Genomic DNA, 25162 nt, shown 5'->3' on the forward strand with positions numbered 1-25162 from the left:
GCAGGAGGCCCGACTTAGTGCGAGTTTTCCCGTTGATCTGTGGCCAGTGCAAATCGCCCTCAACACTAATTAAAAACATAAAAGAGTGTGTTTTGTGCTGCTGTCCCGAAGCAGCCGGTTTAACATTGAAAGCTCAGTTCTTTTAAATGCTCCAGGCTTTAGGGTCCTGATGGGAAAGCTGAGCGAGGCGGCAGAGACGTCCGAGCTTTGGTCTTCATGTTCTCGGCCGCAGAAGCACCTCCTCCCCTCGGGCCGCAGGGGGCGCTCACTGGTGCTCTGGCTGCAGTCTGTGTCGCGGGCTTAGCACCACAGGTCCAGGTTCTCGGTGGCGGCAAACCCGGGATTGTCCCGGGTCTTCCAGTAAGTGCCGTTGTAGTGCCACACCTCCTGCCCGCTGTCGTCCACAGATTTACTGAAAGGAAAGACACGTTTGTACTTGATTCTTGTAAATGATTTTAGCCGTGTCCCGTCACGCTATATCCACATGAAGATGAAACGTTTACATTTTCATTTAGTTTTCCTCTTAAGTTATTCGGTGTTTCCACATGGAAACGCCTCATTTGAAAGGTCAGACCTTCAAAACTAAGCTTCTTCCTCGTTAAGATTGTCACATTTCTATCGTTTTTGGGTGTGTTTCATCGTGTTTTGTTGCTTTTTTGACATGCGTTTTTGTGGCTTGATTATAGTTACATTACACGCAAAAGAAAAACAAAAAGAGATGTGCTCAAAACGCTTCGAAATGGCAATAAAAACATGACAATGCGGCAAAAAAGCTGGAGAAAAAGCAGCAAAAATGTGATGACACAAAACAAGAGAAGCCTAGATGGGTTTCACTGGTCTTAGCTTTCAAATAGGCCCAGTGTGAGTGCTTATGCTTATGAGGAGGACTCACTTGAAGAAGCGTGGTATGTGCTCCTCTTTCCTCTTGGCCAGCTCCTTCCTGCGTTCCCGCTGCTTCTGCTCCACCTCGTCTTTCTTCTTGTCCGCCTCGGTCACCTTGCCCTCCTCCAGTAACCTGCGGCGGGCGAGGCGCTGGTCACGCTCATGTGCTTTGCAGCGGGTAAAGTGGTGTCCAAAGGCGGAGCAGGACTCACCTTTGGTCGGGGCGGAAGCGCGTGTCTGTCGGGGGCAGCACCTTCTGCAGCTGGGGCGTCAGCTCGTTCAGCTCCCGGGCGTAACGGGAGAAGCCGAAGTACTGGACGTGATCCTCGGGCTGCTCATCTACACATCGACACATTCACTTATTAACCACCGCTCCGTCAAAACCACAACACCGCACTCAGAATGGTACAAATAAGAATGGAGGAATCTTGGTTAGCTGTGAGCATTAGTCAGCTGGATTCTCGAAGCGGACAGGAACGGAGGGCTTAGATTTCATCTGTCTCCACTGTACAACAATCTCCTTCACTCCAGGCCTGGAGAGCTCAGTCACGCTAATGCTAATGCTAACGCTAATGAGGCTGACACGCAGCCCAGGTCAGATCAATAGACATTAATTACAGATTAATTAGTGATCAGCAGAGATTAGGGCTGCTCAGGCTGAAACTCAGGTGTGAGTTAGGTCGTTAGGACTTAGAACTACAGAGACTCATAACTACAAAGACGTTTTACCCACAGGTGAGAGTAGCTGTTAATAGAGGGGGAGGGACTACATTTTAGTGTCAAAACTGACAAAGCCTTTTGGATGAAAGGTGAAACGTTCTGCTCTTCAACACAGTACAGAAGATGACTCAAGAACCTTCGTTTAAGACGGACAACTCCTGTGCGACTGAGAGCCGACACAGACACATAAAATAGATTTTTGACAGAGCAGAATGTCCACGAGAAGGGGAAAAAACGCACTACGGCTGCAACTAACGATTATTTTGTATTTTTTACGATTAACCGCTTGGCTGTGAATGGTGTAGGAACATATTGTTTGTATCACATGTAGCTTAAATGGTGCTGCTTGAGGATGTGTTGGAGTAAACTAAAGGGAAATGTTTGTAAATTTCATGAAAAGAGCCTCCAACAATGTACAAAACACTACAGACCCCAACTAGAAAACAAAGTAGCTTTTCATCAAAAATACTACATTTTATATGTAATTGTTGCTCCATTTAAGTGTGTGAACCAGAAAATGATTAATTGATTACTAAATTAGTTGTCGACTATTTCAATAATCGATTAATCGACGACTAATCGATCAGTCGTTCCAGCCCTAAAACGCACTCACTAGCATGTAGCAAGAAGCTAACGTTAGGATTATGGTTAGCATTCCCAGTCATGTGTGCACATTTGGGCCGCTGAACCACATTTTTCCTCTCCAGGCTTGAGTCTCTTTCTTTGGTAGAAAACACATCCATGAAGTGGTGGAGGTGGTGAGTGAAAAGTGAAAGAGTCGTTCTCCTCTCCCTTTTGTTTTCCCCCTCTGGCAGCTTCACACGTGATGCCGTCTGCATCTCTGAAGGCAGCAGCAGCCTTTCATATGAAACCCATCATCTGCCCTCCATTCCCCCCTCTGTTTGCTGAGAGCCGGTACGTACGGGGCTTCCAGACGCAGGTGGGGGTGGGCAGCGTCTCACAGAAGATGCCCTCGTGCCAGAAGCCTCCGAAGCGGTGCACCACGCTCCCGGTCCGGTCCAACACCTCCCCGTGGACCTCGTTCTGCGTGTTGGAGGCGCTCCAGTACCGCGCCTGAGGCAAAAGCACAAAAACAAACATTTAGAGCTTGAACTGGTGAACGCGTCTTGTCCTCGCGTCTTGTCCTTGCCTTGACGAAGGTGACTTTGCAGGTGCACACGTCGCTGTTCTTATTGGTGATCACGTACTCCCCGTAGTGCTCCAGCGTGCGGTGCTGCGTCAGGACGTTGTGCACGCACGTCACCACCTTGTCCCATTCGTAGTGGTCGTTGTACCTGCACGGAGGAGCTTTCAGTTAGTGAAACACCAAACTCAAAAAGGTACAAGGTTTGAGGTGTCACACTCTTTGATGTTCGATTTGACAGATAATTACTCTCAAATGCAAAAATAAATGTGCAATCAAAACACAAAGGTAATGTGGAATCAAATCTTCTGTTCAATCAGGGTTCATACAGGTGAAAGTTAGGGATGTACGGTCATGGATATACCAATAACCCATAATTAGCAGACAAATTATATCAAATGACACCGATAATTATGTATATTTGCACTTTATTTTGTGACAAGAAATAAATCGAACAGTTCCGCCCAAAATGTATAAACTCTACCAAAAAATTATACAAGTGTATTTATATAGATCAAATAATGATTTGATTTCGGGTTTGCGTTTCCACCTTCTAAAAACTCAGGGTTTTTATGGTTTCATCATCTGAGCAGGTCTGTCTCTGTCTCTGCTCATCTGAGTTACATCTCATTTAAAATAATAAACAGAATACAACTACTTCCTTCTTAGTATTTTCTTTTTGTTGACATCATACTAATGAATTCTTAGATACAAAGTATCTAACAGTATTTCACGGAGTCTAGAGACATTTTGTCCTGTGCTGCTGTAACCTGTCACTGACATGAGAAGTGATGTCAAATCTGTGCCTGTGACAGATTCAAGTTTGCACATGAAGTAGATACGACACTCTCTCCTGCATTGTGCTGATTTGTGCGTCGTGACTCGTGTGACATTAGCTGTACGGCTCATTTCATCAACGTAAACTTCTCTCATGAGCGCTTTGACCACGAGGCCATCGTCTTCATTTTCTCAGAAATACAAAGATAATACATCGGTTTGTAAAAAGTGAATAAGCTCCTCCCTCACAGAGAGCACCTGCGCTGTTTTGCTGGAATACTCGCTGTATTTTACTGCTAACACAGAGCATGAATCTGCTGCTGTAGCTTTATGAATCTGCAGGAGGAGCGGGCGGAGCCGGCGAGAGAAGGCAGCGAGCTGGAGCCGCTGATTCAATACAATTTGAGTTTAGAATTATCAGGCTTAATTATCGAACGCAAAATCAGTCAGATCGATATTAGCTTATCGGTGACGGCGTCAAAAAGGTCGATAATTATTGTGGCCGATATTATCGTGCATCCCTAGTGAAAGTCAAATGCTTTATCTTTAATGCCACACACAAAACAAATCTAAGTATTACTTCTATGCATTATTAGCTTCTAAAACAATAAAATGTGTGTTGACCTTTTCAGTTTTTTATTTTAAAAAGTTTCAAAATGTAATTATTTTCAAAGAAAATCCTTCATTTAAATCCCTGCTAGAGTCAATTATTATGGCTAAATTATTTTTTATTAATTATATTTTTAATGCCCTAAAAAATACTAAATGGACAATAATAGAAAGCCCAAAAAAACAAGTCTAATTAAACTAAAATATAGAAATATCTAAGTGAGCACTACCAGTGCAAGGAAACAGCGCAGAGAAGTCGACCAAAATGATGTGAATATTAATTCAATAATACTGCCGGGCCTTTTGAGTTTTCAAACAGGAGTAGGAGTTGGAGTCGTTTAGAGCCCTTTTCTTACATTTGTAATTCATGATCATTTGAGCTTTTACCTGGGCAGAGAGACGTGCACGGCTGCACTGGAGATGATTTCCATAGACTTCCCCCAGAATTTGTTCTTCCATCTCTGATCTGAACACAGTATGGCCCGTGAGGTGTGAGTATTACAAGTCTTTAGCAGTAACAGGACTGTGGCTCACCTTGCCAGAAGGTGAAGTTCTCCGACTCGGCGTGGCACGCGGAGACGGGCGGGTGATGGCAGACCTGGGCAAAGGGGGTTTCAGCTTTTAAACTTAAAAAATAAACTCCTGGCAAATGTTCTCTTCCCTCAACACAACACAAGGTTTCTACAGGACACAGGACACAGTAGGACAGATCGAAAGCTTCATAATGCCATTTTAACAACCAAACACTGTGCTTTTAAAGCCACAATTTTGAAAAGATCCATGCTTTTTGTTCCTAAAGATTTATAACCAATTCAGCCTTCAATGTTGATAAATGGTTAGTTTTTAAATGTCAACCTCAAGATCAATGTTAGAACCAACACAGAGGAAGTACTGTACTTTGGTAATTATGTACTATAAACAAGGTCAAACTGCTAGTAATGTCCACTAGAAGCGGATTTATTTTATTCAGTTTTAGGGGCGGGGCATGATATGTTGAAGGTGGGTCATGAAAAATCTTAATATTCTGTCTCAAGACTCATCAATTGTCTTTTCTTATACTTAAATCTGGTTATAATTTGACAGAAAAAGCTAAGAAAAAGTTGTTGTAATTGTGGACTATACTAAGAGTTAGTTCCAGCTGTTACCTGCTCACTGACGTAGCGGAAGCCTCGGTCCTCCCTCAGGTTCTCGTACGTCTCCCCCAGGACGGGGTTGAAGGGCTTGTAGCGGTTCCTCCAGGTGGCCCAGGCGTAGCCGGAGATGGAGAAGGCAGCCATGTACACCTTTGCAGATACAGAAACAGCGAGTAAACCCGAGCCCCGCCTCGTGTGAAGGCTTTACGAGTCTTTTACGAGGGCGTACCATCCTGATGTAGGGGTCGTCGGTGTGGTTGGCCGTGTCCAGCAGCTCCGAGTACTCCAGCTCCTCGCTGACCCTCTGCAGCAGACACAGCGGCTCGTTCAGGGCCACGGGCATGGATATGCGGGACAGGTCCTTCCCGATGTTGTTGTAGAGGATGGACATGACGCCGATGTGGCTGTTGTCCTTGCAGTGGGCGGGCAGAGTGGTGCGACGCCCTGAGGTCAGAACATTTCCTTGTTTTGTTTGGAACTTTTTACTGGTTAAAATCAATAGCAAAAAGACTCACCTGTGTCAGAGCGCACGGGCCGCTTGTCCGGGGCGGCGTTCAGACTGTCCCTGTAGTTCAGAGTGGAAGCCGCTGAGAGGAGCAGAAACACAAGCTCAAACCTCTTCTTTAAAGCAATGTTACGTTTTATTCACATGTTCTGACGTCTGATCAACTTCTTGGCCTTATGCTTCCTTTGGGTACATGTAGTATCATGTGTAGTCAAACAAAACCCCAGCAGAGGGCACTAGTCCAACATATCTGTTGAACATATGGGGAAAAACCTCATCTAAACTACAAAAACAATGTTTTTCCCCCTAATTGTGCAGCACCATGGGAAGAGCTGCAGAATTAGCCAATTCTCCAAAAATGGTGCAAATTCTCAATCAGATGGAGAGCTGGGTAGTACTCACATTTACTAAAGTACAAGTACTTGAGTAAGTTTTGAAGAAGTTACATCTAGTGTGCAAAATACCTGTCAATATTCAGGGGGGGGAGGTAAAGTAAAAAAAAATACTTTTTTGTATATATTTTGGAAATATTAGGATTTTCACATCATTTATGTCAGAAATGAAACATAATCAGACTTTTACACTGTTACTCAGTAACTCACAGTACTCAACATTCACTGCTTTTTACTTGAGTAAAATTACTTCAACGTATTGTTATTCTTAATTTAATCTTGAGAACTTCAGACAGCTGGACTTGTATTTGCATCAGCTGGTAAATCGTGTGTTGTATGAGGATACAAATATGTGAGTGCAGTTGTCTTATTAGAAATTCACAAGATGACGGTCTTGAAAATTGGAATAAATACACAGATATTTATATATTCAATTCAAAGTAAACAAAGGTCATATATAAAGAGGACAAAGGCTGGATACGTACAGTGGCCCTCCTCAGGCTCCGACGTGCTGGTGGTGGTGATGTCGCTGAGGCCGGACTCGTCGGACGCCTCGGCCTCAGAGGAGCTCTCGCAGATGAGCACCTCGCTGGCATCGAAGTACTCTGCCATGGACTCAGCCACGGAGGGCGCGCGCCCGCTGTGGTGGCGGCTCAGGGAGGGCGTCTGGTGGAAACAAAGTTATTACGGACATTCGGCAAATCACATGATCTTTATGTCTGACTGGTTCAGGACAAGGAAGCATGACAGTGCCACAGTTCTGGAAGCTAGATTCCCATTGAATATATATATAATGTATAATAAGTCTTTTCAAAACACTAAAACATTTAAGAGCTTAAAGCAGTACAAAGTAACTCTTCCCCCTAGAGGCCATAAGCGCAACTGCAGGTGTAGTAGCAAGTTTCGATTTTTTAATTTATTAATTGTCTTGGAGAGTAAATACTACGCTGACAGGAAAGGCGAAGGGAGAGAGGGTTACTGTGCATCCAATTATACAACGGAATTTTTTTTTTTCACTCAAACTTGGCTGTAAATACTGTTTAAAGTGACGTTAGCCCGCAGTTAGCTTTGCCCGTTAGCTTCTTCTTCGTGATTACATTAGTGTGTATTGCTTTCTCTGACCAGAAAACCATGTTTGCAACTTGACTGCCACTGGTCCAGAGACACCAGGGGGAGATGAAAGACCCTCCAATCATCCCATAAACACTTGTATTACCCCCACAGGGACAACGGAAAGGATTTATTAAGGTAAATACGTTACTTAGTACTGCTTTAAAGCAAAGACAGAAATATTTTTGAAGGATGAAAATTCCAATTACTTAAATCATGGCAAAAGTTTTTAATGTTTCATTAAATATGACATTTCTGTGTGTGTTTAGTCAATGGTCAAAATAAATGGGAATTTAGCTTCTTTCAGTGAAAACGGGTTTTACAGTACCTTTTAGCTATATTGTTAATTAATTAATTCGTTATTTTTTTTAGATGATTGTAAGTAACTAAAAGCGACAGAAATGTTAAACACTCTAAAAATGAATTAGGCCGAGACACTGCAGGCAAAAAATGGCTTTTCAATATTTTAACTTCCACCTGGAAAACAAAAGAATTGGCTTGTTGCACAATGTGGCTATGCTAAAACCTCTGAGCTGAAGTTGTGGGCGCTAGTACTTCCTGTTCGTATTAATTTCCATAAAGATTAGCTTAGAAGATTGAGTTCCTGGTAGATGATCACCTACTGCAGGTGAACGAGTTTCTGTACAGTGTAAATATTGCCGTAGAGGCGACGTCTATGTTTATGAGGATCAGTGAGTTTGTCTTGAAGCTAAAGGCTAACATTAATTTCATGCATTATACAATTTGAAATAGTGCCTTTTAAAAAGGAATAGGCCACCGTTTTTACATACTGAGACATGTTCTTACCTTAGCTTTGACGAGTTCTTTAGGACCTGTCTGATCTTCCCCCGTGCCTTCAGTCACGTAAACACAGCGAAGACGGCGTTAGCATTTAGCCTCTCCCTCTCTCCTCTATAGCTCCAAAACAGGTCAAGATAGAAGCTACCAAGCTCTTCCACGTTTTCCCCATTTAAATATGGTTACGTGAAGTGTTCCACTACAAAGTATAATTACACAAAATTAAACAATGTGGATTTTCTAAGCGGATAAAAGGGGGGACTATATTGTAAGGCGTAATAATACCAGGAGTAGTTCGAAATTCGTGCAGTAATCTTCACTTTACTGTGCGGATGCCAAACTACTCCTGTTTTGGAGCTATAGAGGAGAGAAGGAGAGGCTAAATGCTAACGCCGTCTGTGCTGTGTTTACGTGATTGAAGGCATGGGGGAAGACCAGACAGGTGCTAAAGAACTCGTCAAAGCTAAGAAAATATCTCAGTATGTAAAAACGGTGGTCTATTCCTTTAATATTTTTTTTTCATAGCATCTTAGCTTTTAACTATCAAGCCCACAACATAATCTTTAGAAAACATGATTATTTTTCCAGGAAAAGAATACAGACAGGAAGTACTGGCGCTCACAACTTCAGGTCAGAGGAACTAGCATAGCCGTACCGTGCAACAAGCCAATTTTATACCAATCTGGTCTTTGTTTTTCTTTCCAATGTACCTGATCTCAGTTGAATGTCTTTCCTTTTGCCCTGCCGTGTCTCACCATGATGTTAGATGACCCACATTGTGCAGCCCTACATCCTGTTGTGCGTACATTTCCAAACCAAGCGGCACCAGTGCTTTCCCTCTCCCGTCTCCCGTTAGTAAATCGGGTTCCAACCCCCGCCGTGTCTCTCCCCTTTCCGACTGGTTGTGTTCACGTGAGGACAGAACCTTTTTGCCCTGGAGCGTGAACACAGCCTGCAGAAAGAGAAGACCACGGCCACCCAGTGCAGATGATGGGACAGGTACAGAGGAGAGGGCGGGGCTCGCGGTACACACCTGCTGGACGGTACAGAAGGATTCGTCCGAGGAGTCAGAGGACAGGGAAAACGAGTGCACCTTGGTCAGGCGAGACTGAATGTCAAACTGAACAACACACAGCAACACAACAGGCGTGAGCGCGACCGCAGCATGCACGAGAAGCCCCCGCGACCCCCAAACCCCCCCCCCCAGTCCGGCAGAAGCCATGCACGATATCACTGTTCCCTACTTCAAACATGCAGCACCATGCAAAAGAAGGAGGTAGAAATAAAAAGGTTGGTCTTTCCTCTAAAGCCTGGGAGAATTATGTTTCAAGTCTTACAGGGTTAAGAGAATCAAGGAGTGCTGCCATACAAAGTCAAACCGTCTATGACTCAACACCGCAGGCTCAGAGCGTGTGTGTTGTGCTTTTGTTATTGGTTGTTGAGGTGACAGAAGAAGAGGAACCAGAACAGAACAGACCCGACCTGCTCCACGCTTACACACGGCAGCTCTCAGGGCTGGGCCGCTTTTGTTCACTACAACTGGGGCTGATCTAGTTCACTCGTCACGAACACGTTCTCAATCCAAGTGACCCAGAACAGTCCGTCAACAGTTTCAGTCTAGGAGCCTTTGACCTGACCCCTTTCTGAGCAAATCAGAGCTAAACGTGTGTTCATTATGACGCCATTGGTTTGCTAGCCGGCCATTTGCTAATAATGAAATCTTTTTTTTAAAATCCAAAACCCTGACCAACAAATAGAGGTGGGCAATATATCGTCTACAACAGGGGTAGGCAGGTTTGTGTGGTGGAGGGACGATTTTCATCATCGCCAAATCACAGAGGGCCGAACCACCGAAAGTAAGAACAATTTTCATTATATGGGATGTTTTGCCTGGATTAATTTTTTTTTTTTACCTCTAGTTCGGCTTTACCCAAATATAAAAGCTGCAAATCAACAGTGTAGTGCCTCATTTGAAAGCTAAGGCCTACAAAACTAATTGTAACTTTTTGTTGCGTTGTCGCTGCTCTTTTGTCAAATTTTGTAAGCGTTTTTGAAGGTTTTTTTGCTGGGTTTGTTAAAAGCATTTTTGCCCTATTTTCTCGTCAGTTTTTTATCGCTCTTTAGTCACTTTTTTGTTGCATTATTGTTACTTTTCTGGCCTGTTTTAGTCACTCTTTTGTTGTGTTTATTTTGCTTTTTCATCACTTTGTTGTTGTGTTTCAATGCCATTTGATTTTAGATTTGGGTAAAGCCAAACAGGGGAAAATGTGCTCAGTTCAGGTTAAGAGGTTAAAAATCATATGTAAACAGTAACATTTTGTATTTATATTATACTGTTTTTACACAATAACCACCAAAGCAAAAAGCGGCTCATCATCCCCCACATCGGCAGGTATGTGAGCAAATTCATCTTGGGGCCAGAGGTTCTGTGCTGGAGGGCCGGATTTGGCCCCCGGGCCTGACGTTGCCTACCCCTGGTCTCCAAGATAATGTCATAATTACTGTTTGGAAGATGTGCAAATGTACAATGTCGAGTTTATCTCCAAGCCTTTAACAACAGACCTCACTTGTTCACTTTCACAGAAACATTTGCATTTCTAACCTGTTTTTGACCAGGGAACATTAGAAGCCTTTGTCTGTAGTTTAGTGTTGTTTGTCTTGGGGTGGGTGCTTTACCTCGGACAAGGTGCTGCACAGCGTGGCCAGCTGGTGGGACGCGTTCTGTTGGAGGTCGGGCCCGGTCCAGGCCTGTCTGAGCCGCTCCCGCTCCATAGTCAAAACCTCATGCACTGATCGGAGAGAGGTGTGCACTGGGGCGAAAACAAAGGCACATCCTCAAGTCAACACCTCTGCTACAGGAATGCAAAAATCACCTGTATTTCTTCTTAGAGTTACGCTCATTAGCCGGTGTGTACATTTTGTCTCCAGTGAATAAACGGGTGATGTATTTTTGGATGGTCGTACCTCTCTGGGACACGGCACAGATCTCCTGGTGCAGTTTCTTGGCCTCTGGAGAGGTGGCCTGGGGCTTGGACAGCTGGGAGTACACGTACCCGGGGATGGAGGGCACAGAGGCGCCCAGGCTGGTGGTGTTGCCCAGGGTGCCTGTGGGGTACTGGTTTCCAGCGGGGTACTGGACAGGACAGGGGGCCAAAGTCAGGCTCAGTAACGACACAGGGTGGGACTAGGACAGTTTTACAGATTAATAACGACCAGCCTGCTAATTAATGATCTGCATTTTGCACCTTTTGGTAAAATTGGTCAATACATTATATTCAGTATTAGATTTGAGGCAGTTCTCAAAGTACAGTTCTCATACAAATCCGTTAGTGATGACGTACCATTTCTCCCAAGACGTCCGGCCGTGACAGAGTCCTGGAGTGTCCGAAGCCTTTGCCGGTCTTCTTCTTGGGCTTCTCCAGCGTCAGGTTCTGGGTGTGGGGGGTCAGAATGCTTAGAGCCGGCTGGATGTGTTGAACACACAGTTTTCATATAGAGTCTGGGTTTACCTGCATGCTGATCCTCATCTCCAGGTCGGTGCTGGTGATGGGCAGACCTCCCTCAAGCCAGTGCAGCCTCTGGATCAGCTGAGCCATGTCCGTGAGCTCCGCCTGGCACCGGGCCAGCTCTGAGGGGCAGAGATTACGATTATCTATGTCGTCTCATTCTTTGAGTGTTGGTCAGTGCAACGAGGATTCATTTCAGTTACTGTTAATTCTGTCACATGTAAAGCACAGAAATGTGACTCTCAAACCCGAGGTACAAAAGCCAAGAAATACAGAGCCATGTCAAACACATAAGGACACAGCAGGAGGCATTAGAAGGACGATAATTCAGCTTCCTGTCCATCTCTGCTGCAGGAAAGGCAGTGGACCGAGCCCTGTCCAGATCATTGGATCGCTATGTTTTCTGTCACATGCTTGTATTTGTTGATATATGGAGCAGTTCACGTCACATAACTTTTCCTCCAGCACTTCGCTTACGTTCAAAAGTTGGCTCAGCTCTTGTAAAACCGCCTTCTAGCTGGCAAAGATGCAAACATTCAAACAAACAAAATAATCTTCTTCTCCTTGTTGCCAAAGATGAAATCGATTTGGTTCTCTGAAGAATGAGTAAGTCCCACAGTCGCCAGATCCAATGGCTGAAACCAGTGCATGAAAACAAAATACCTGCTCCTCATTCTCAGCTCGTTCAAAGGGAAGAAATCTGTTTAAAAAAGGCTTAAAAACTAAGAAATACTGTAAATTCTCTATTACTGGCCTGTATTCCATTAGTGGTCGGGTCTCTAACAGAGGCCGGGTTTGCGGCTGGCGGAGGCAAATTAAAGCCGGTCTCTAAAACAGGCCGGGGCTATTATTAGAAACTAGTGGTAGAAATATTTCCCATGTTAGGAATTTGTCTCATGCTCGTGTAAATGAAAACTCAGGTGCAGGAAGTAAACAAACGGGAACCCGGGCCGATGGGGACACTGCGGAGGAGCTGATCCGAGCGTAACTTTGACACAGATTTAGCCACTTTTCAAACGTCCTGTGACGATATTTGGAAACACGGCAACAAATGTTGTGTGACCCTCCAGGGTTTTAATAAAGTCTCCATCGCGTCTTCAAAGCACGTCCAGCTGCTCCGTGTGCAGGTCAGTCCCACGCCTCAAAATAACTCCTCCCATCAGCGCGAGCGTCTCGTCTTCTCTCAGGTCAGTCTCATGATCGATCACAAACACAAACGCTCCGTCTAAACTCACCTTTACACAAGATAACAACAAATAATCCGGTCCGCGGTAAAAACGAAACAGAAACCTGCAGTGACACTGATGTCAAAGCTCCGCTAACAGCAACGAAACACTTCCTGTTGTCCCGACAAAATAAAAGGTGTCCCCTGTTCCAGCCGCTGGGAGAGGGTTTGAAATGTTAATTAATAAATGAACCTAATATTTTAGGTGCAAATGGACACAAATCTCGTTTTTCTTCGTTTTCCTGGTCGTCCGTTTTGCTCAAATTGTAATAAAGGCCTGGTTCCAATAAAGGCCTGGTCCAAGATGCCCTTTACGGTACAATAGAAATGCTTAGTAGAGGTTTTTTGTTGTTTTTTCATACCATTGGACGTGGCGTCGATGTCCTGCGTCTGCTGGAGCCAGGCGGACACTTTGCTGTTGACCCCAGGGTTGGTGGCCATTCTCGGGGCCGGGCTCACCGTGTCAGTGGGGTACACTGACGCCGAGCTGGCGTAGTGCGGGGGCTGTGGCGGCGGGAAACAACACTTTAGATACAAGAAAGAAAAGGTCTGCATCTACAGTGAATTCATGTCCTAAGAGCGGCTGACCGTGGAGCGAGCGGGCTGGGACATGGTGCCCATGGGGGGCAGGGAGCTCTGCCCCCAGGACAGGGCGTGCAGCACCCCCCGGTGGACGCTCATGGCCTCGTTCTTCTTGAAGATGCGGTGGGCGCACAGTTTGGTCAGCCAGATGTAGAAGATGTCGTTGCTTTTGGCCTTTAGGAGGAAACAGACAAAGCATTAGGATGATGGGATTAACAAGATATCAGTCTGTGACAGTTGGTAAAGTGTCTTATTATTTACATGTTGTGTTCAGGATCTGCTTTGTCTGTAGTTCAGATCTAAATGAACACGTTGGACTTGTTAAGCAGTTCATATTCAAATCTTACCAGGAAGTAAACGCACTGGGAAAGGATTTTACTATGAATAAAGCTTCATTGTGTTTTTCCAGACACTAATGTCTTTCAACACTCAAAACAAAAGGAACATCAACACAAGTTTACAGCCTTGAGTTTTAAATATTGATCTTTTTTACTCCTTTAGACTTTGTCACAAGGCATTAAGTTCTGTTGTACTTTTTCACATTTGCCCATGTGAATATAGCAGGGTTTTTTTTTACCTTGAGGTGGTAGATGTTGTCCCCGGCGTCCAGGTCGATGCGCTGCGACTTCTTGTTGATGGACATGACGGCGCGGCTCACGTCCAGAGAGCCGTGCAGCTTTCCCCTCGTCATCTGAACACACACAGCACATGTACTCACACCGCTTTCTATAGCTATCTTTCCCGTAATTAATGAACAGTGAACAATTCAGTGGAAAAACATGACAAAATACGAGAAGTCAGGTCCCAGACTGATACTGGGTCATTTGCTTATGATAATTGAAATACCCTTTGACTAAGGAATGATACTTACATCCTGCTGTGTCTTTGAGTACTTCAGCATTCCCTTATCCAACATGAAGTACCTCTAAAAACAAACATTTGACTGCGGTTAGTGCACAGAGCTACGTGGGGTTCCCGGTGTTTCATCATTTCGTTGGTAAAGTGATTTCAAATGTAAAGTGCCGACCTTGTGCCAGCCCTTGAGCGGGTACTTGCGCCTCTTCATGAGGTAGCCCTCGCAGATGCCCGGGATGCTGATGTCCAGAGAGGAGCCCGTGCCGGAGGCCAGCTCCATGTGCTGCACGTCGTCCATGATCTCCCAGTGACGCGACTGGAACAGCGGACAAACACAAAATAAAGACGTCAGTGGGAAAAAGTGAAGCAAGATGGGCTTTTCTACATTTACGAAACGACTCCACCACTGCCCTTTCCTTCTCTTTATCAAGTCAAAGTTATTTAGGTCCAAAATTCTTAAATATGAATGAATATTTGATCTGACTTGGGCCAAATCCTTTGTATGTGTGCATTGTGATTTAATGTTTGTAATGACCTTTAGAGGCCTCCATGTTGGTGTATATGTGGAGCAAACCCTGACATTTTCATTCACTTTGATGGACCTTTTTTTTCACATTTTTGTTAAACTCCATCTTGGATCAAACCAACAACAATCAGGGTTGTAAACAAAATGTAGACATTCACCTTTTTGCGGTGTCGCACGCACATTGAGGGGGAAAAGAGATTTAACAACCGTGAATTTTGGTAGTTTTCAGATTTTCTTCGGTACATGTGCAGTAAAGAACGCGCATCTTCTTTCAATCGACACCAAACTTGCTTGAGACAGAAGCTCCACACGCTAAAGCGCTCAGGAACAAAAAAAACAGTCTAAGATAATCCCCGTCATTGGAGAGTGGGCTCACCTGTTTGGAGTGCTTGGAAGAGCCCGAGCTGCCGTTACGCGAGTGGCCGGTTTTGAACGGGTGGGCGGGGGAGCGCTCCAGCCCCGAGATCAGCGATTGGCTGCTGCTCATGGGGGGCGGGCACACCTGGGGGTCCATCTTCAAAATGCTGTGTGTCCAATCAGGAGGCAGATTGTCATCTCACGGCAACTGTAGATAAAAGATAAGGAAAATAAATTTAAAGTGCACTTTCATTTTTGTTCAATTGTAATCATTCTGCATTTATATATAATTAGAATTTACATCAATGTGAAAAGTATTCAAGTATTCAGAGTTCAACATAGTACTCATATGGGACAACATACTGGAATATGTTTGTTACATTTTGAAGCAAGTATTCTCCTCAACACTGTTTAATTGAATTCAACACAAATTTGCCCCTGACCCTGATGTGAACCTGAGTTATGATTCACAATGTGCCAAAACCAAAACATGACACTAAACAAAATATACTCTGACTACTTTACATCAGTGGCTCCCATCCATTTTCATCCCTCGAGTATAAACGAAAGGTCCAAGGGGTACCCAAGTCCCGCTTGCGTTGCAGGTCTGGCCAATTGTATTTAAAGTGACAAACTAAAACTCCTGTTTAGTAGTGAAAACATAACGGTATACACCGTCTAACCACTAGAAAGCCTGCGGAATTACCGTCTAACCACTACAAATAGGACGAAGACGCGGCATAGAGTCGACTGTTTGAAACGTGGATTTTACACTCCGACACTGGCGCTGGCGCTGATGGATTGAAAGACACTGTAAAGTGAATGCGCCGCTCATGACCGAGCCACGCGCTCCCCTTCATTCAAAATAGTGTCCAAAAACAAGTCCATCTCCACGACGCTGCGCACATGCAGGTGTGTATGTGGGGGTTTGCAGCATGCGAGAGATTTGATCAGAGTGTGTGGGGTTGGGGCAGACTGGGTTTTATTCCTTTAAATGTTCACTTTGGCTTCTGTCCCACAGCCTCATTTAGCAACAACCTGGGAATTACAGGTACAATCCTATAGGCCTATTGTTATTGAAATAACATTTACAACACAGTTTAGGTTTATAATCCATCTAATTGTCTGTGATACATTTAATATTATTCATAGTGGAAAGTTTGGGTTAGGGCTAAGGTATTAGAACTATATTTGGGATTCGCTTCATGTCAGACACGTCAATGGGGGAGAACGCAGGGAACATCAGCAGGGATGAAGCTTCAAATGCAGAGTATTCATGTTCCCTGGTACCGCTGTTTCCCCATCCATAGAGAAGGGAGAACTGCAGTACCAAGGGAGAACGCTTACTCTTGAAACCCCAGAGTAAAAAGCATTTTTAAGGTGTGATAAAATATTAGGGACAAAATATAGCCCAAAATATATCATGCCTGTGATTACTCAAACAATAAATCGACACAGTAATTATCGTGACAAGCCTATTCATGTTGCACATTATTAAACCGGTCTAGGAGTGTAAACATAAACCCTAAACATGTATATTAGCCTGAAACCTCCGTGTTCTCAGAGCTAGGAGCTGGTCAGGTGAAAGCTGCTGTGAAGGAAGCACTTTTAGGGCCATCATTCCGGTCTGAAGAAGCCCGACCAGATTCTCCAGGAACACAGTCACGTGTCACGTTCAAAGACAAACGGGAATTTTCACACAAACATTCCGGCAGGCTGGCACGCAGCTCCACGTCTCACTGTAAACACACACCGTCTGAGACCGGGGTAGCAGGGTTTAGACAACGTTTTCTCAGTGCACAAGCTGAAAGAAAAACGCAACTTAACTGATTTAGTACTTTGTTTACATCCTGGAAAAACTACATTGTTTCGGCTTTTAGTGGATTGGGCCTGTATTTCTGACCGGATCCATCAGTGCTAAAGTCTCATTATCTTCCTGCTGAGTTCAGAATCAAGTTTCAAATCCAGCTCCTCACACCTATAAAATCTGCCATTTTAAAAAAGGGCCAAACAAGAGCCAACAGCAATATCTGAAAAACTACAGTCGTGGAAGTAAAAAAAAAAAAAAAGTATAATTCCATAGGTCGTGCTTCCAAACTGCAGGCTTTATCCGACAGGACGGATCAGAGTGAAAGGGGTGAAGAATGGGGAGACACGTCCAGGTTTCTCCAGGCACAGGAAGTCAAATGTAATGATTTTTTATACCATTTTAAGCCCAAAGCAATTCAACACACTTTTTGTGGCCAATTTCTGCCAAAGCTGCAGCTGAATGTGTTGGACAATAACTGAGATTTTCAACGAAATGATGCAATAATTGAGTCATGCCATTATTTACCCACAAAAAATGATTTAATGCCAGTGTGGGTTGAATTTAATGTCGTTTAAACTATTCATGCACAATTCATTTAATGACTTTTAATGGGTGCACGTGATTCAAAACTTTTTTTCAGTCTGTAAATATCCATGAGGCCTGCATATAGAGCAAGGGCTGCAATTTAATGATGCAAGTCCCAAAGACGGCAATTCTGTTTTTTCTGTACACATTGGCTGCAAAAGCAAGTTTAGCAATTCAGATTTCAATCTTCTTTTTAAACACGCTAAGAAGCAACATTTGAAGTGTGGAAAAAGTGAGTTCTGAACACGTCACAGAAAACCATCATTACATCTAGTCACTTAAGAGTAAAGAAAATACATAGATTTGAAGTCTTTTAAAGTTACAGCTGCTTCTTTTTTACAGTAGAGATGAACGTTTTCAAATCAAACCGTTCACAGGGTTTTATACAATAAGATTCTAGGAAGACGGGAACATGGACTTTGAGCAGAGCACAAGGATCTCCGAGTTCCCCTGGGCTCCAGTCTGAACACGGCTGTGATTAGAGGCTGTTGGGACACGCCCCTGAGGCCCGTGTGAACGCCCCGGGACAAAAACACAACTGTTTTGTTTTCTTCCAAAACAAGTTCTGATCTCCAGCCTTCATTTTGGGTCAAAGGTCGAAAATCACGTGCCACGACAGAAATCGAAATCTGCACATAATTCATCAACTGATTCATCAGCGTGTTGGAACTAAAAACATCGCAGAGGCAGGAGGACTCACAGTACCTGATTAAAATGCTTGATTAAAGCCGACATTCGGACTCTGTGTGTCACTAGGACCGGGCGATATGGCCTAATCTATATCACGATAACGATATATTTGATAACAGCCAAACTACATCAAAATTCCAAAGCCTATTGGGAACATTAATCCAGTGATATATTATTTTTTTTTTTTACTAATTTCCTCACAAATATGATCTACTCAAGCAATTTTCATGCTTCATTTCATTTTACTTTTTAAGCATCTGCCTCCGTGTTCTACACTGTTGGTGTTTATTCTGCTCTGATGGAGCAGAGCGTAATATATATTATATCGTGTCCACAACAATATAACATGGCCACACCGCCTTTGCTCTGCCCAATCCCATCAGACCTTGGAAGCTCAGCAGGGAAGGGCCTGGTCGGTACTTGGATGGGAGACCGTTTGGTAACACCAGGAAGCCTAGCGAATGTAGTGAGTGAGTGGTTGGTGGTGGTCGGAGGGGCCGATGGCGCAGACTGGTTGCCTCACTTCCGCCAGTCTACCCCAGGGCAGCTGTGGCTATAATAGTAGCTTATCACCACCGAGTATGGACTGAACGAATAGTGCAATGTAAAGCGTCTTTGAGTGTTCAGAAAAGCTCTATATAAAACCAATGCATTATTATAAAAAAATAGCGATAATGATATGCGATACGATATGCGATACAGCCCACCCAGAGATACAATCCTTTCTTTCTGAGCTCAAGGGGCTGCAAAACCAGGATTTAAGCCCATTCTCTTAGATCCAAGTATGATGTATTGGTAATAAAAAAAAAAAAAAAAAAAAGGGAACAAGCGAGCACTACTACGGGGACCAAAATAGCAACGATTGACATTTGCTGTACAGAGAAAGACTCAAAGGAAGTGATTGTATGAGCATTGTATATTTGACACTTTGTATTTGACTTGGTCTCTTGGTATTTTCACGATGTAGTGACTTGGCTTAAAGTTACCTCGTTTCTTATTTAGTTGTTTTCTTGGGAGTGGTGCTATAAGCCTATTGGCTTCTACCTCTCCCATGCACATGCTTATTATACACATTATTATTATTATCATTATTATTATTATTATTACTTTTTGTATATTCATACATCTGAATGGATGTTTTTTATGTTCCGTTTTCCTGTAATGGCTACTCTAAAGTGCTAAAGAAAAAAATGACAGACACACCCAAACCCAGCTAAAAAAATTGCGAAAAAGTCTCAATCAAAAAGTCCAGAACTAATTTTCTCCTTTAAACAGGAAGAAAACTGTAGTTACTTTTGACACCTGAAAAATGTTCTTTCACAACAGGTTCGAGACAGCACTGTACATTCTACAGCTCTGTTTAAATAACCAGTCCAGCACAAACAAGCTGGATCAAAACTACAGCCCAGATGTGACAACTTTCTGAAGAGCCAGTGTTTTACCATCTACGGTAGAAACTTCAGAAAGGTTCAGTGTGTTCTGCAGCTGCGCGAGTTTAAAACATCCCAGACGACCAAGCACCAAGTCATGTCCACAGTATTCCCAATGGAGACTGTACCTGCTAGAGCGGGTCGCGGGTGTATTAGTCCCTGTTTGGGGCCTGGCTCCTCGGCCGGTGCTCCTCACTCCTGTGCTCTTGTGGAGGTCTGGTTCCCTGATGTCTCCTGCCTGTGTCCGTGTGAGCAGCGTGCGTCGGAACAGTTGGATAAGACTGGGGGTTGGCAGGTATCGGGGTGGGGCTCGGAGCTGGCCCGACTGGCTCTGGAGGCGAGTCTGTGCCTCTGCGTGCCTCTCATTCTCTGCACATTCTCTCCACGACGGCTGCGCAAACTCATTGTACACTCTGACCTGGGAAGTCCACCAGTTTTCCCCTTTATTATTAAAGCCATTATTGATTACAGGTGACATCATCAGAGAGCGGCTTGTTTACTTAACACGCATTAGACTCGGGACTCTTACCTTTAATAACTGATTTAAGCTGCCGTTCACTAAAATGTGTCTATTTGATCAGGACAGTGCACGTTAAACACAACACGGATAATCTGTTGCCCCACACGCTCAAACACTAATGTATATGGATGCATTATTTATTTATTTATTACTAAGACCTGCTCAACAATGTTTAGCAATTGTAGTGGAGGCGATTTGAGCAAAATGGAGTACAGTGCATTTTTATCAAACCATGACTTGGGCCTGTTATCAAAAAAAGCACTTAAAGAGCATTTCCTGATGTGTTAATGCCACAAAATCCACCCCAAAAATATTTAAGATTTGGAAACATTTCACTTTGAGCAAAAAAAAAAAAAAAGGTACATTTCAGCCAAAACGGCATCTGACTTTTATTTTTTCCATGAGCTTGTGCAGTAAAATCTTAAGCGAGGTCATCATTTTCAGATAAATTTAGATCCAATGCCAGCTTGAATCCAACGTAACGCTTTATGATGACTTAAGGCCTTGATTTTGGCTAAATTCATTGAATGCTTTTTAATGCCCAGTGGTGACCCTGGTTATGAACACTGCACCAGCCCCTTCTGGCTCCTCCTGCAGGTGGAGGGTCCACAGAAGGACGGCCTCATGGTTCTAACCTCTGCTCGAAGAGTAATTCATCTGAAAATATCCCACAATGAACATGGAATAATATGAGACGCAACTTGCTTTGGGTAAAAAAATAGTGCGCTAAATGAGCCGGAAAATGTATTCACATTGAGTGCCAAAAAACGGAAATAAATAAACCAACAAAAACCTGTGAAAAGTCACGATCTGGACATTTCATATACGTTATTGCATTCGCTGACATTTCTCTCTCGCTCTCTGGAGCGCGTTTGACAAAGCAGAGCGGTTTCCCATTTACAGTTGAGATTTTAACATTTCTCTGAGTTTTTAAATGGTCAAAATGTGATTCCTCGAGTCTCCAACATCACTGTAGGAGGCAGAGCCTTTAGCTCCAGAAGCAGAAACAGTCCCTACATTTAAGACTAGGCTCAAAACGTACCTCTGAGAATGATCAGGTCAGTTTGGTAAAGCTCTGACCCACAGCCTGAAGTAAAGCTCTGACCCTGAAGTAAAGCTCTGACCCACAGCCTGAAGTAAAGCTCTGACCCTGAAGTAAAGCTCTGACCCTCAGCCTGAAGTAAAGCTCTGACCCTGAAGTAAAGCTCTGACCCTCAGCCTGAAGTAAAGCTGCCTGAGGAGAAACACTGCTGTGGGAAGTACGGTCCACTGAGCGCTATCCTCTTCTTACTGCAGACTTTGTCTTATTATGATACAATATTTATTTTATCTGTAGTCTGTTCATCACTATTCACATGGTGTCTCCTGTCCCACTCCCCCTCGTGAGTGCCTGTCTAGATGGAACGGAGCAACCCAGCTGAACGGAGGAACCCTGCATTCTGGAATCTGAGGACTGGACAGTCTGTGATTGGCCCGTCTGCTGAGGGATCCTTCGGCCCTGGGTCTCTATAGCCTGTCCGTCCATGGGAGTGGATCTCTCCTTCTGTGGTTCTCCCCAAGGTTTCTCTTTTCTCCTGCCGGGTTTTTGAGTTTTTCCTTGCCGTGCTGGAGAGTCTAAGGACGGGGGACGCCCACACCGCTCGTCGCCACCTGCTTATTGGACATTATGATTGCCTGGATACTTCATTCACCTGAATTTTACATTCTTATATTTATTGCAGCTGTGAGGCAACTTCTGTTGTGATATTGGGCCATACAAAACCATTAAACTTATGCTCAAAATCGGTCCAAGGATGACTGAGAAACATCCTGTTAAAGTCTTCAATCCGAGAACCAGGCTGTTTAAAGGCACGCGCGATCATTAACACGCGGTGTTTCAAAACGTGTCAACAATGTTGCCCTTGAAAATTGACTTGAAACTGAGATATTTAGGCATTTGCCTCTTCCTGTAACGTTACTGCCCGTCCAGAGAGCAGAGAGGAGGAGTGTTTCATAAAACACGCAATATCTTAAAATCTATTAAAAAAATAATCCGTGATTTTGATTAAAATTAGCCTCTGTTTAGCTTAGATTTCTCAGAAACCGAGGCACGTAGAATTAAACAGTCAACCTACTGAGAGCTTAGAGTCTCACATTGCAAAGGAGCCATAGCATCTGTCCATAGCTATAACATAGAATACGTTGTGATGCTACAAATATGAAAAATGGTCTGGCTTGTTGGCACTCTACAGCTAAATCCTAAAAACAGCGCAGCTCTCAATGTGTTAAGCTGTCATTTACTGAATGATATGGGAATTATTTGACAAAACGTCCAAGTGTCTGTGTTTACAATGGGTTCTCAAAACAGAATTAAAAAGATAATCCAGAATTTTATCACAAACACGCAACCCTCATCAGAAGAGTCCTCTGTGGACACATTCCATCTGCGCTGTTCTGCCCCACTTAGTGGCGGCTGAGTCACATGTTACACCGACTGACTGGCTGGTGCACATCCCGACGTGCTGGAACCACGTGTGACACCACGACCCCGTCTTATCTCCTGTCACTGCAGCAAACACGTCTAAAGAACACGTTTGTTCAAGCGTTTGCATCCATCAGGGCTGATGACTGCGCTGACACCAGGTCTTAAGTCCAGACAGCTTCTCCGTGCTCATTCTGATCACTCTGCCAATCAAATCAATATCTTGCTAGTTTGGACCATGAGAGCTCATAGCTGGCGGCATTCGGCTCTTAAAGACAGTGAGTGCACAGTATACTCACAGGTCACAGTATCAGTGAGACGTCGGCCCCTCCCTGGTGTCTACGACCGCTCGCTGATCTCCCCCTCCAGGACAGCACCCAAACCACCTGTGGACCAAAGAAAGAAGGAACGCAATAGTTTTATTATATCCGTTTTGCAAAGATCATCAACCCCCAAGCTCAAAAGTGAGGTCATGCTGCTTCACACTTACACACTTTGTGCTATTATATTTCAGCACAAAATATAATATTCATTTAGTCCATGTTGTTGCTACTTTTGGAGACTGGGCTGTGATTGGCTATTCATTCAATTAAGAGTAACGTTACTTTTTAATAATTTTAGTAGAGGTACAGTATTGGCCCAAATACTTAAGAGTAAAAAAGTACTTTGAGAAAATTTTACTTTACAGCATAGAAGTCTGATTCATGTTTCAGTTCTGTTGTTTCGATGAGGAAAGTTTGTTTTACGAATAAAATAAATGTTTCTTGATATATGATTAAATCCTTTATACTTATACTATTTTACTCATACAGAAACTTTATCATTCAAATTAATGCAATACACTGCTGTAATATTCTATTTTGATATATTATTGCGGGGTAATGCATGTGACCAGGAGTGTGGCCGCACAATTATCTGAGGACACGACTTCTTATTGAATGACATCACTCAAGAAGGAATAACAAAAACAGATTAATAATGGAAAAAATAATGATAGTGAATGATGAATACGGCTACAGAAAAGGCCTCAACTCAATTTCCTCATTTAATCCAGGGTATGCCTTTAGATTATAGATATATTATACCAAGTTTCCCTTTGAATAGTTAAAGGCTTGTTGGAGCCGATACGTGTGGAAGAAACCAGCCATACGTTTTAAAGATTTTAAGATCCATGAGCCCAGCACAATAAAGGCTCTTTAAAGGAATAGGCCACCGTTTTTACATACTGTGATATGCTCTTACCTCACTTTAGACGTGTTAATATATCCCCGTCTGGTCTTTGTCCGTGCGCTCTGTCATGCAAACGGAGCACATACGCAGCCTCTCCCACATGTCACATAGCTCCGAAAAAGCTCACGATAGAAGCTACCAAGCTCTTCCACGTGTTCCCTATTTAAATAAAGTTACGTGAAGTGTTTTCATGCGAAGTATATTTACACAGAAATGTAACGTGTCGATTTTATAAGCAAATAAAAAGGGGGACTATATTGTGAGGCGTAATGATACGAGGAGTAAAACGTCCACGCAGTAACTCCTAAAGGTTATATATTGACGGAAGTGAGCGGGGGAAGTCTTTAGGAGTTACTGCGCGGACGTTTTGCTCCTCGTATCATTACGCCTCACAATATAGTCCCCCTTTTTATTTGCTTATAAAATCGACACGTTACATTTCTGTGTAAATATACTTCGCATGAAAACACTTCACGTAACTTTATTTAAATAGGGAACACGTGGAAGAGCTTGGTAGCTTCTATCGTGAGCTTTTTTGGAGCTATGTGACATGTGGGAGAGGCTGCGTATGTGCTCCGTTTGCGTGACAGAGCGCACGGACAAAGACCAGACGGGTATATATTAACACGTCTAAAGTGAGGTAAGAGCATATCACAGTATGTAAAAACGGTGGCCTATTCCTTTAACCTCTTAACTCCCACCTGAACTTGTTTTCTCCAAATTCTCCAAATCTAAAAGCTTCTTCAAAACATAGGCAAAAAACGAGAAGAAAATGAGAATGTAAACACAACAAAAAAACGCTAAAAAGTGACCAAAAAAGCAACAAAAATGACACTCAACAAAAATGTGACAAAAATCCAGCAAAAGAGACAAAAAAACAGCAAAAAAAGTCAAAAATCAAGCAAAAAAAAAAAGACAAAAATCCAGAAAAAAAGTGACAAAAAACCCAGCAAAAAAATGTCAAAAAAATGACAAATATCCAGAAAAAAGTGACAAAAGAGCAGCAAAAAAGTAATAAAAAACAATGGCAAAGAGGAGAGAATGGATTTGGTTTGGGCGGGAGGTAAGAGGTTAAATGTAAATAGAGAAACGGGATGTGGGAGGAGTGCCTTGTTTTTGTGTTTTTCTTTTGAGACTTAGGTTTCTTGGGGGAAGGTGCTCTTTGCTGTTTGGGGAACTCATTTTGTTATTGACTTCCTGAACACTTTTAGTTTTTTCTCCCAAAAAATAGAAGTATTTGATTAAATCCAGAATCTTGTGCATCTCACGTCGTCATTCGGTGTCACTCTGAACAAAACTGATGCTGGCTGCACAT

General features: G+C 43.4%; 1 protein-coding gene and 1 long non-coding RNA gene across 2 annotated transcripts in view; both read right to left on the reverse strand.

The window, feature by feature from the left end:
• The window catches only part of LOC306969683, a 437728-nt gene extending 419023 nt beyond the window's left edge, over window positions 1-18705 (reverse strand). The window contains exon 1 of the long non-coding RNA XR_013793341.1: window positions 18545-18705. This is a non-coding gene — a long non-coding RNA (uncharacterized lncRNA). The remainder of the gene's footprint in view (window positions 1-18544) is intronic.
• On the reverse strand, window positions 148-19784 carry LOC306969681 (oxysterol-binding protein-related protein 7-like). The gene is made up of 23 exons (XM_079565375.1): window positions 19765-19784; window positions 15141-15329; window positions 14411-14554; window positions 14255-14308; window positions 13961-14074; window positions 13390-13557; window positions 13164-13305; window positions 11580-11698; window positions 11412-11501; window positions 11035-11203; window positions 10747-10880; window positions 9104-9190; window positions 6648-6828; window positions 5781-5852; window positions 5495-5709; window positions 5278-5415; window positions 4667-4730; window positions 4520-4598; window positions 2753-2897; window positions 2526-2676; window positions 1095-1221; window positions 893-1015; window positions 148-412 (listed from the first exon to the last, which is right to left on the reverse strand). Exons 2-23 carry the CDS (start codon window positions 15276-15278, stop codon window positions 301-303), a joined length of 2766 nt encoding a protein of 921 aa, XP_079421501.1. The 5' UTR covers window positions 15279-15329; window positions 19765-19784; the 3' UTR covers window positions 148-300.
• Window positions 19785-25162: the final 5378 nt, after the last annotated feature.

This window comes from Gobius niger (genome assembly GCF_951799975.1).
Source record: "Gobius niger genome assembly, chromosome: 10".
Taxonomy (NCBI): Eukaryota; Metazoa; Chordata; class Actinopteri; order Gobiiformes; family Gobiidae; genus Gobius; species Gobius niger.